This window comes from Dromiciops gliroides, chromosome 2, assembly GCF_019393635.1.
Source record: "Dromiciops gliroides isolate mDroGli1 chromosome 2, mDroGli1.pri, whole genome shotgun sequence".
Taxonomy (NCBI): domain Eukaryota; kingdom Metazoa; phylum Chordata; class Mammalia; order Microbiotheria; family Microbiotheriidae; genus Dromiciops; species Dromiciops gliroides.
Window position 1 is genome coordinate 635767430 of NC_057862.1, and position 12058 is coordinate 635779487.

General features: G+C 40.1%; 1 protein-coding gene across 1 annotated transcript in view; it reads right to left on the reverse strand.

Moving 5' to 3' along the window:
- Positions 1 to 12058, reverse strand: part of TERB1 (telomere repeat binding bouquet formation protein 1) — a 51497-nt gene that overhangs the window by 13776 nt on the left and 25663 nt on the right. Inside the window, exons 11-15 of the mRNA XM_043981187.1 lie at positions 11566 to 11726; positions 10517 to 10633; positions 9752 to 10125; positions 6341 to 6405; positions 5915 to 6010 (exon numbers count right to left, since the gene is read on the reverse strand). Of these exons, the coding sequence (XP_043837122.1) occupies positions 5915 to 6010; positions 6341 to 6405; positions 9752 to 10125; positions 10517 to 10633; positions 11566 to 11726 (813 nt within the window). The remainder of the gene's footprint in view (positions 1 to 5914; positions 6011 to 6340; positions 6406 to 9751; positions 10126 to 10516; positions 10634 to 11565; positions 11727 to 12058) is intronic.

Genomic DNA, 12058 nt, shown 5'->3' on the forward strand with positions numbered 1-12058 from the left:
AGATAGAGCACTGGCCCTGGATTCAGGAGGACCTGAGTTCAAATCCAGCCTCAGACACTTTACACTTACTAGCTGTGTGACCCTAGGCAAGTCACTTAACCCCAATTGCCTCACCAAAAATAAATAGATAAATCAATCAATCAATCAATCAATCAATCTTTAAATAAAAAAAACATAAGGAAACAGGCTGAAAGAAAATATGTGACATTCCAAAGTCAGGGAGTGGAAAAGGTAAGATTAGAACTCTAGTCTACTGACTCCAAGGTAGTACTCTCTTCCTCATTACACTGCTTCACTAATTGTGAGTGAGCTCCTGGAAAACGAGGGAAAGGATGAGGTCTATAGCAGGGCCTCTTAAACTTTTTCTACTTGAGACCAATTTTTGCCCAAAAAATTTTACATGACCCCAAGTTATATATACTAGGTATACATAACCTTTCACTGTTGCCAAATTTTTCATGACCCCCACATTTAGTTAGATGACCCTATATAGGGTTGCAACCCACAGTTTAAGAAGCTTAGGTCTAAAACACAGGTAAAGGCAAGTTTAGAGAAGAAAAAAAGAAATTCTTCTTCAGCTTGGTGAAAGGGATGAAACCATGGATATGCTGACAAGGAAATATTATTGTATGATGGAGGTAGGCAGAGGAACTCATGCTGGACAGTATTGATCTTCTCTACAAACAAGAGGCAAAGACATCTGCTGAGAGAATATGGGTTTGGGCGTGGAGCTAGTGTTTTAAGAGAGAGGTCACTGACTAAAAACTATGAGAAGTCTATTGAAATGTCAAGGAGAACATCCAGAAAAAGAACTACGGAGTCGGAATGCAGATGGAAGTAGACTATTTTCACTTTTGTTGCTGTTTTTTGTTTGTTTCTTCTTTCTTGTAGTTTTTCCCTTTTTGTTTTGTTTTATTTATTAAGTTTAAAATTTTTAATTATTTTTTTAATTTTTAATTTTTATTTATTTATTTATTTATTTTTTAGATTTCAACATTTGTTTTTACAAGATTTCCAGTTTCAAATTTTTCTCCCTCCTTTCCCTCCCTCCCTCCTCCCCAAGATAGCAAGCAATCTGATATAGGTTTTATATATATATATATATATATATGTAATCACACTAAACATCTCTGCATTAGCCATGCTGTGAAGGAAGAATAAGAGCAAAAGGGAAAAACCTCAAAAAAGGAAAAGAAAAAAAAAGTAGAAATAGCATGGTTCAATCTGCATGTAGTTTCCACAATTCTTTTTTGTTTTTGTTTTTGGATTTGGATTTGGAGAGGATTTTCCATCATGAGTCCTTTGGAACTGTCTTGGACCACTGTATTGCTGACAAGAGTTAAGTATATCACCATTCATCAACATACAATGTTGTTGATACTGTGTACAATGTTCTCCTGGTTCTGATCATCTCACTCAGCATCAGGTCATGTGAGTTCTTCCAGATTTCTCTGAAATCTGCTTGCTCATCATTTCTTCACACTGATTTTTAAAAAAATCTTTGTGTTCTAAATTTTCTTCCTTCCTCCCTCCTCAACCCTCCCTATGGAATCAAGCAATTCAACGTAAGTCATACATGTGCAGTTATGCCTAGCATCTTCACATTAGTCAAGTTGTGAAAGAAAATAGAATAATTTTAAAAAGAGGAACTAACAAATAAATTATACTTCAATCTGTATTCAAATACCATCAGTTCTTCCTCTGTTGATGGTTTGCATTTTTCATATGTCCTTCTCATATCATCCTGCTCATCATTTCTTTCACAGTTACTATTGCTAACTGTATTACCCTCTATCCTATTCCCTCCCCTTGATATCGTAAGGGCCTATCTAGCTATACTATCTAAAATATCTAATGAGTGGTCACCAATAAATTATAAGCATTAGCAAGAGTTTAGACTTTTAAGCATTTATTAAGAAGAATAAGAATTTGGTGAAGAGAGAAAGAGACCTAGATTCATCTATCTATCAAAGGGAGCACATGTCTCCTGCTCCACTCCCCACTGAGGACCTTATGAAAGAGAATAAGAGAGGGAGCCTCCTGTGGAACCAGGAACATCCCATCCACATGCACACAGAGCTCCAAGCTAATTGGCTGATAGCTCTGATAGACAATACCCACAAGCAAACATCACTTCCTGATGCCAAGGAACTGACCACATGGCTTGTCCTCAGACGCCTTCTCCTCACGGCAGAGCTTTCCTACAGTAACTCTCCAGCAGGTGGCATCACTCCAATTGTTACAATATTTACTCCATTTTCTATCTTCTTTCACCCTATCCCTCCTCAAAAGTGTTTTGCTTTTTACTGCTCCCTGCCCCAATACGTCCTCCCTTCCTTCACCTCTCCTCCCTCCTTTTCCCCTTCCCCTACCACTTTCCCTCAGGGCAAAATATATTACTATACCCACTTGAGCATTTGTTATTCACTCTTTGAACCAATTCTGATGAAAATAAAGCTTACTCACTCCCCCACTCCTTTCCCATCTTCCCCTCTACTCCATAAGCTTTTTCTTGTTTATTTTATGTGAGCTTTTTTATACCCTTCTGCCTCTCCCTTTCCCTTTCTTCCAGTGCATTCCTCTTACCCCATAACTTTATTTTAAAGATGTCATCATGGGTCTGCTAGGTGATACAGTGGACAAAGCACCAGCCCTGGATCCAGGAGGCCCCGAGCCCGAGCCCGAGCCCAAACCCAGCCCCAGACATAAGCCACCCATCCTGCCTGCCCTACAAAAAACAAGGACAAATGCTTTACAGATATCATCCCTCCATATTCAATTCACACCTGTGCCCTCTGTCCATGTATATTCCTTTTAGCTTCCCTAATACTGAGAGAGTTCTTATGAGTTGGAATTATTATCTTCTCAGGTAAGAATGTAAACAGTTTAACCTTTTAATGTCCCTCATGATTTCTTTTTCTTGTTTACCCCTTTTTATGTTTCTCTAGGGTCTTGTATTTGAAAGTCAAATTTTCTATTCAGTTCAGGTCTTTTCATTACAAATGCCTAGAAGTCCTCTTTTTCATTGAAGTCCCATTTTTTCCCCTGAAACATTGTACTCAGTTTTGCTGGGTAGGTTACTTTATAGTCCCAGTTCCTTTGCTTTCTGGAATATCATATTCCATGCCCTCTGGTCCTTTAATGTAGAAGCTGCTAAATCCTGTGTTATCCTGACTGTGGCTCCACAGTATTTTAATTTCTTTTTTCTAGCTGCTTGTAATATCTTCTCCTTAACCTGGGATCTCTGGAATGTGGCTATAATATTCCTAGAAATTTTCCTTTTGGGATCTCTTTCTGGAGATGATCAGTGGATTCTTTCAATTTCTATTTTACCCTTTGCTTCCAGAATATTAGGGCAATTTTCCATTACAATTTCTTGGAAGATGATGTCTAGGCTCTTATTTTGGTCATGATTTTCAGGTAGACCAATGATTTTCAAATTATCTCTCCTGGATCTATTTTCTAGGTCAGCTGTTTTTCCAAGGAGATATTTCATATTGCCCTCTATTTTTTCATTCAATTGGATTTGCTTTACTGTGTCTTGGTTTCTCATAAGGTCACCAGCTTCCATTTGTTTGAATTGAATATGAAGGGATGATATCTGTAAAGAATTTGTCCTTGTTTTTTGTGGGGCAGGCAGGATGGGTGGCTTATGTCTGGGGCTGGGTTTGAGCTTGGGGCCTCCTAGATTCAGGGTTGGTGCTTTGTCCACTGTATCACCTAGCAGACTCATGATGACATTTGTTCAATCCTAATTCTTAGGCAATTATTTTCTTCAGAGAGTTTTTCTATCTCCTTCCCCATTTGACTTTTCAAGCTGTTGATTTTTTTCTCATGACTCTCCTGCATTGCTTTCATTTCTCTTTCCATTCTCTCCTTCTATCTTTCCTACTTTCTCTTCAAAGCCCTTTTTGAGTGCTTCCAACGCCTCTGAGACCAATTCAATTTTTCTTGGAAGCTTTGGATGTTGGAGCTTTGATTTTGTTATTATCTTCTTCTGAGGGTGCATTCTGGTCTACCCCTCCCCCAAAGAATATGTTTATTGTCCACTGTTTTCTTTGACAACTCATCTCAAGCCAGAAGTAGATATCTGATTGAAATCCGATTCTCTATAGTTGGAAGCTTGGTGTGCCTGTGCCCCTTCCTCACTGGGCCACCACCACTCGATTCAGCTCACTAGTTCAGGACCAGGGCACTTCACCCCAACTCCAGTAGAAGAGTACAGCCACTTCGCCCTGGACAACCACCAAACCCCTTCACCAGTCTGCGAGCAGAGCCTCAGAGGAGGCTGCTGGTGCTGAAGCCTTAGAGGCATCTGTTCTTGGGTGGTTCTGGGCCATGTGCTGAGCTCCTCATTCAGCATGATCAGCAGGTGATCTCAATTGTCCTTTTTTTGGCTGGAAAATAGTCTCACTGTTCTTATATGAGTGAGGCTGCTTTGGGTTTTTTTTATGGCATTATTTGGGAGTGAGTGGACGGGTTTATTGTGAGCTTGTGAGAGTCACAGACTCTCCTCTACCATCTTCTTCCCTTTTGTTTTGATTCTTCTTCCACAACATGACTAATGTGGAAATATAGTTAACATGATTGTAATGAATAACCTCTATAAGATTGCTTTCTGGCTTCAGGAGAGGGGAGGGGAGGGAAGGAGGGGGAAAAAGTTGGAACTCAGAGTCTTACAAAAATGAATGTTGAAAGCTATCTTTATATGTGTAATGATTGGAATGACGCCACCTGCTGGAGACTTACTATAGGAAAGCTCTACCACGAGGAGAATGCCTCTGAGGGCAAGGCCATGCGGCTTTTCCTTGGCGTCAGGAAGTGACATTTGCTCATGGATACTGTCTATCAAGGCTACCAGCTAATCAACTTGAGGAGCCTCCCATTTCTGGGAGAGACACATGAAGTCGGAAGCAGACATTGGGGGAGGAGTTCTCTCTTTTTTTGGTTCTGGACTTGGTGGTGAGGGCAGAGAACTAAACAGAGGAATTGAGGAGAGGACTACACCGAAGAGTTGAGGAAAGGACTATAGAGAGGAATTGAGGAAAGATAGGAATGCAAGGCTGTAGGAATTCTGTTTTCAATCTTTCTCTTTCTATCTTTCAATAAACCCTTAAAAACCTAAACTTGTTTTAACAGTGATTTTAGTCAGTTTCCCCCCAAACTGGGAGGACAGATTAGAAACCACATTTAGAATTTTAAATTACACATATGTAATTGGAAAAAAATACTATTTAAAAGATATTAGGTGGAGTTGAATAAATGATTTCTATGTTCTTTTCTCAAAAATGTCAAGGCAAAAGAAGGAATAATTTAAAATGTTTACTATATATTATTATACTACTTACTAGAAATAGTGAAAACAAGTTTTATATTTGTATGCCTGAAGTGTTTACAGAATAATTCAGAACACATTCCTTTACAATATGCTCAAAAATATGAAAAAAATTCTTATCTAATAAAGTTACGATGTACATGTTAGAAAGAAGACAGATGTTCCAAAAAGAGAAGTAATTAAAATGAGCTCGGTTCTTTAATTCATTGGCTCAGAAAAACCAATGCGGGGGGAAAAACCTCCATGAATTTATATCAGAGGGAAGGGGAGTTGTTGAGAAATTCACACTCCTATCATATTACAGTGGATTTTTTTTATTGTTTTCTAAAGTGACCAGTGATGCTCAGAGACAAAGAAGGCATCAGTTTGGATTGGTAAGAGAAGTTTAGATCTGAGAATGGAATTAGGGGATAATAGCCTGTAAAAAAAAAGTTTTAAATTTGAGACTAGGAGATTTATTTCATATGTTGAAGAAAAGTGAAATTTAGTAGCTCTGAAAAGATAAAACTAAATAACTATCTGATATAATCTAGGACTGTCATAATTATGAAGCAACTCTAATTTTTTTTAAAAAATTACCTGAACACCTGAAATTCAGTGTTTTAGGATAACTGCCATTTCTTTGAAAATTGGAAGCTTCTTTGCTGATTATGTCTGAACATAATGTAAGTGGATCTGAAAAGAAATATTATAAAATACAAGATTTATCTACATTCATGATAACAAAAAGGTCTTAGTATGTGTAAAGGGTTCCCCCACCCCAGCATGGGTGTACTGAAGTGCTTCATTCTCTACATTTTAGCTGGATTCTCCTAATACAGTCACCCTGAGCCTCAGATAGAGACCCTAAGTTATAGAAAGAGAATGCTCCTACCATACAGGGATCAGAACAGTAGTGTTAGGCCATCTTTGCAGGAGGGGAGCAGAGATATGAGTTATTATCAGCTGTAATACCCAATTAAGTGTTTTGGCTTAAAAAAGGAAATGAAAAATTTGTAATTGTACCTGTTACTGATGACTGATGCTTTCTATTTCTGATACCTGGAGCTGGACCTTTACAAGCTTGGTCACTGAAAGAAGGAGATTAAGGTATTAAAAAGAAAACATAACATTAGCAATGAGGGCAAAGCATTTCTTTTGAACAAAGCAGAGTAAGAATGCTCAGTGTTTAGTAAGCAGAAGGGGAGCAGCAGGTGAAGCAGGGGCTGGCTACACAGGTCTGGAATATTTGTAAATCCAGTAGCCCTGAATGCAATCTTTGGAGCCACTGGCAGACCTAAGACATTCAGAGGAAAGAAAGGTCAAAAACAGAGGCAGATGAAAAGAGAAAGTTAAGAAAGGAGGAAAGAGAAAAAAGGGAGGAAAAGAATAAAAGGGGGAAAATACACAAAGTAGAGAGTGTTAACTCTGTACTTTTTTTTTGGTTGGGGCAATGAGGGTTAAGTGACTCGCCCAGGGTTATACAGTTAGTGTCAAGTGGCTGAGGCCAGATTTGAACTCAGGTCCTCCTGAATCTAGGACTGGTGCGTTATCCACTGCACCACCTAGCTGCCCCCAACTCTCTATTTTTAGAGCTTGCCTTGATTTTCAGAAGAATCTGGACATGGCATCAGCATGGACTAGTGGGGGAAGAAGCAGGGAGACCAATGAAGAGGCTGTTATGGCAGAATAACAGGAATCAGAGGAGACCAACCAGTTCAGCCCCCGGTGAGGAAACTGAGGCTCAAAGACAGCAAATGGCAGAGGAGGGTCTAGCTGACCTAGCTCAGGGTGACTTTAGCAGATCAATGGAGGTGGAAGTGAAAAACAGAAGCAGTTGCCACAAAATGACCAAAGCTTTGGTAAAGCAGGCTGAGTCACACAAGAGACAATGCCTTGAGCATCCTGTCTTGCCTCCTTTCACTCTCAATTGATTTTCCTGTCCATCGAAGCATATGTGGATTTTGGTAGTCTGAAGAAACAACAGTGCCAGCATGGCCTGGCCTTTAGATTCACCTGGGATAAGCTCCCAATCTGTACATTGCTTCTTCTTCCCTCAGGTAGAGGTTGCTCTTACTCTGGGCTCAGTGTCTGCCTAATAAATGGCAAATGTAATACCAGAGGACCTACATGAAAGTTATTTCCAATCGACAGGTATTTTAAGTGCTACTCAGTAGAAACCATGTCAGAAGTTGGCCACTGTCATGGAAAGAAAACATCCCTCTCCCAAACACAGGTGAATCTAAACGTGATATTATATGGATGAGCCACCTTAGCTGTGAGGGAAGCTATTAAAGGAAACTGGGAACCAGAAGGCATCATGATTGACTAAGGCTAAAACAGAGGGATGAGGAGGTGGGCTTGAAGGCTCCAGCCACCATGAGAAGTGTGGAGCCTAGAACAAATCAAATAGCGTTTTCCTCTCCATCTTCAACATTTTCATATAGGTAAAATCAAGTTACAATGAGAAAAAAGGGAAAGAAGTGATCGGAGGAAGTCCAAGCTGATTAGTGGCATCTTCAGAACAGAGGAAGGACACTCTCAGTGCTGGGGCATTGGTAGTGAGTGTTCTGGACTCAATACTGAGACTATGGAAGGAGCACAAGGTTAGGTGCAGGAGAATGAGTGCTGGGTTTAGAGGCAAATGGTCTGGGGGGTCAATTCCAGCCCTTCAGCTTAAAACTTATGTGATCCTGACTCTAACATCCCCTCGGACTCTAAATCCCACAAAGATTCTTTAGCATCAGTTGGTACAACTACTTCCCCATTGCGCTTGCGCGCACATACACACACACACACACACACACACACACACAGTCAAATAGAGAATAGTCAACAGGAAAAATTCAAATGGTCTGACTAGGGACTCTGTTCAGTCGTGGGGATACGACAGCAGAAATGAGAGTTCCTGGCCTCATGGAGCTTACATTCCATAGGGGGAAAGAACACATGATTATAAGCAAAAGAAATACAACATAATTCAGGGAGGAGGAAGGCTCTAGCTGCTGTGGGATTCAAGCAAGGCCTCACTTCTGTCGCTATCTCAGGTGTGAGGATAAGAGGGAAGGACATTTCTGTTAGTTTTGTCTGACCCCACAAGCCTCCCTACCTATAACCAAGCAGCTTTCAGTAAGCGTTGCTAGACTGGATCTGACTTAGTGCCTTCATCCCTGCCTGTTCTTCCCATCGCGGTCAGGGGGACAAGGGATGAAGCTGAACCAGCACAGGCAGCTGTGGATACCCCGACTTCTCCTTCCTGCTGAGGACTCTGTGCTGATCACATCAAACCCTGGAATGATGTGGATACTCCAGAAGCATGGAAGGGTTTTGCCGAACTATCCAGAAAGGCAAAATCAAGGGGAGACAGGCTCTCTGTTGTTGCAGACACTGATGTACAGTGGGAAAACCAGCCAACAGGTCAAGGACAAAGACTGAAGATGGATAATGAGCTGGCCCAGAATTTAATAAAAGAAACAGAGTGGGCAGGATTAAATCTGGGAAATTGGGCAGTGCTTTCAGTAACCTTACGCTTCCTCCTGAAATAGAAACTAATCTTCATAATGCCAACAGTCTTCCTATGATGCCATAGGGCTATAAATCATGGAATACCACAGTCTCTGAAGAATCAAAATTACTACTCACCCAAAGGGCAGAGGAGAAGGACCTGGCAGGTATAAATAGGCTGCAGCATATTTTTTGTTCAGTCATTTTTCAGTCGTGTCTGACTAGTCATGACCCCATTTGGGGTTTTCTTGGCAGAGATAATGGCATGGTTTGCCATTTCCTTTTCCAGATCATATTACAGATGAGGAAACTGAGGCAAACAGGATTAAGGGTCACACAGCTAATAAATGTCTGCAACCAGATCTGAACTCAGGAAGATGAGTCTTCTGACTCCAGGCCCAGCATTCTCTCCACTGTGCCACCTAACTGACCCACAGGATTATTACCAAAAATGAATTAATTCCATAAACAAAGCAGCATGAAATATATAATCAAATAGTTATATGACCAGAAAAGGGGTTGAATCTGTCATATGGTAAGATTAGCAGATTACAAATGAAGAGCCCACTGACCGCACAGGACCCAAATATCACCCAAAGATCTAAAAGAAAGCTCCCAGCACACTGAGGGGAATTCCAGGAGAGAATTGCCAGGACACTGACCAGAGTATCACAGAATGAGAGGGGGTGAGTGGGCTGGGATCTGCACAGGTGCAGGCAGTACCAACATCAGTGACATCACCGATCCATTGAAGCAGTATGAAGGTGGGATGTTTTACATTAACATTACACCTTAGCTTTGTGACCTCAGGCAAGTCACTTAACCCTCATTGCCCCGCAAAAAATAAAATAAAATAAATAATAATAGTAGTAAAAACCATGACACCTGGCTGCTTTGTCGCTTTTGCTTAGGTTTCCCTTTTACATACTGTACCTTGGCTGTAAGGACAAAGCCCTTTTCTCACAATTTGCTCCTTTGTACAAGCCATGACTTCTGAGGGCATTGGCAGTCAATGGCACACTAGCGGTGCTCAGAATGTTGGCCGGCCCACGCTCTTTATAACAGGCGCTGACAGGATTTGCCTTGTCACTCCAAGACGGATCCTGGGGCTCATGCCCTGCAGAGGCTTCACACCACTCTGCAGCAACTGTCTCACAGCTCTGAGCCTGATGCTGCTTTTTGGGGTGGTTTCTTTCTGCATTAACACCTCTATTAATGCCATCCACTCTGGAGTGTTTTGATGTATTTTGCATAGATAAGCTCTTTGGAAAAGAATCACCAACCAATTCTCTTCTTTCTATTTTTTCCTGTAACAGAAAAATGTCAAGTAAATAACTCCAGGGAGATCTATCCACTTTTTGCTTTTCCTTACATTCTCTATACAAGATGTAGGTGAATTCTGCAACGTATAACAGAGATACATTTTTCTAAGTAATGAGAAACACCTCAATTTTAGATTAGGAGAGGAAAAAACAGAAAAACATTTTATAGAAAACAAAATAAATGAAGAGAGAAATGGTTTCCTTTCTTTGTGCTGTCTTCTATACAGGTCACATTGGGAATGTAAATGTGAGGTCTCAATCATGGGCTTAAAAACCCATGGAAGCCCCCGACTTGAAGCACTGAGACCATGTTCCAGTCCTGGCTCCAAACCTTGTTAGTTATGTGACCAAGGGCAAGTTGGCTCAGTTTCCTTACCAGGGTGACAACCACACTTGCCTTCTCTATCTCACAGGCTGTTGTAGGATTAGTGCTTGATAAAATGTAAAGCCCTGAAGGAATGTAATACTCTGTATTACAAGGTCCACCAATGCTCTGGGGGAACAGGAAGCCCTGACCTTCAAAAATGCCCTTTACATTCTTTCAGCACTTTCAGGCCTGGAAACAGAGGTTTGTTTGCTATTCTAAATAGTAACTCAACTTCTATAAAATGAGAGGCCGGGACCCTCATATCTAGCGGATTATAAGCTCCTCAAGTGTTTGATGACTAGGGGAGAACAGTCAATAAGAAACTGTCTATCCTTTAATGAACATTAAATCAAAACCTCTTCAATCTGTCCAAAAGCAAGAATAATAACGTTTATAAAAAGACATTCTGGTAACATTAACATTAAAGAGAGATTTCTGTTATACAGAGAAAATACACAGATACATATATATGTGTGTAACATCTGCTCCCTTTCTCTCTACACACATACATATGTAAATACATAACACTGAAGAGGAAGGATAGATCTCTGTTATATACAGACATGTATATATATGTAAATAAGTAAGCCTCATGAGGTAGTGTAGAGATCACCAGCAATGAAGACTGAGGATCCAAGTTCAAATTCTGTCACTTTTCTCACTGAGGCAGGTTAGAATGCAGGAACCTGACTAGATCATCTCGAAGGTTCCTACTGAGTCTAAATGTATGATCCCACCATATCTATTTGCACACACACATACATACATGCACACGTACACCTACGTATTCATGTGCTCATGCACACCCATGTGCACATTTACATACACACAGTGAAGAACTGAAATGATCTGCTCAACTGTCATTGCTAGCTCCTTTCCTTATCTGAAAGCTTCCTTTTATCATGGTTTATATTTTCAAATGAAAAGTGTTGATCACACATTTTAGATGTTCTTAGTTCTCCCACTTGTGATAAACACTTCTAGAAAGGATTTTTGCCTCCAACCTCAACAAAAATCTTTGCAAGAGGCTTTATGTCCCTCAAAATAAACAGGCTGACCTCCTCTTCTTTATTTTCAAGCTGTTTTATTCTGTGAAGAATTTCTTTTGCTTTCTTCCAGAAGTCTTCAATATTCCTCTCTCTCACCTTCAATTCTTTCAACTGTTGAGCTTCATTCATATCAGAAGAAAATTCTTCTAGGTTTAGAGATAACTTCTCTGCTTTTGTAAAATGGATAAAAATGGATAATTTATCATTTACTACAAAGCTTTGTCATTTTAGTGATTTAACTAGGCAATAACAAACAAAAAAAAAAGGTTGCTCATCGACTCATCTACTAACCTATCTAGCTTACCTTCTCAAAACATGTCAATAAGCATTTAATATGTGGCTACTGTGCAAAGAATACTATGCTAGGTACTGGGAACAGGAGATAACAAACATTAGATAAGACAAAGTTTAGTAGGAAAAAGACATATTTAAGTAGTTATGAGACAAAATCATTTTTATTTTGAGTGACGATATTTATTTGTTACCAAGGAAGGCTTTTGTT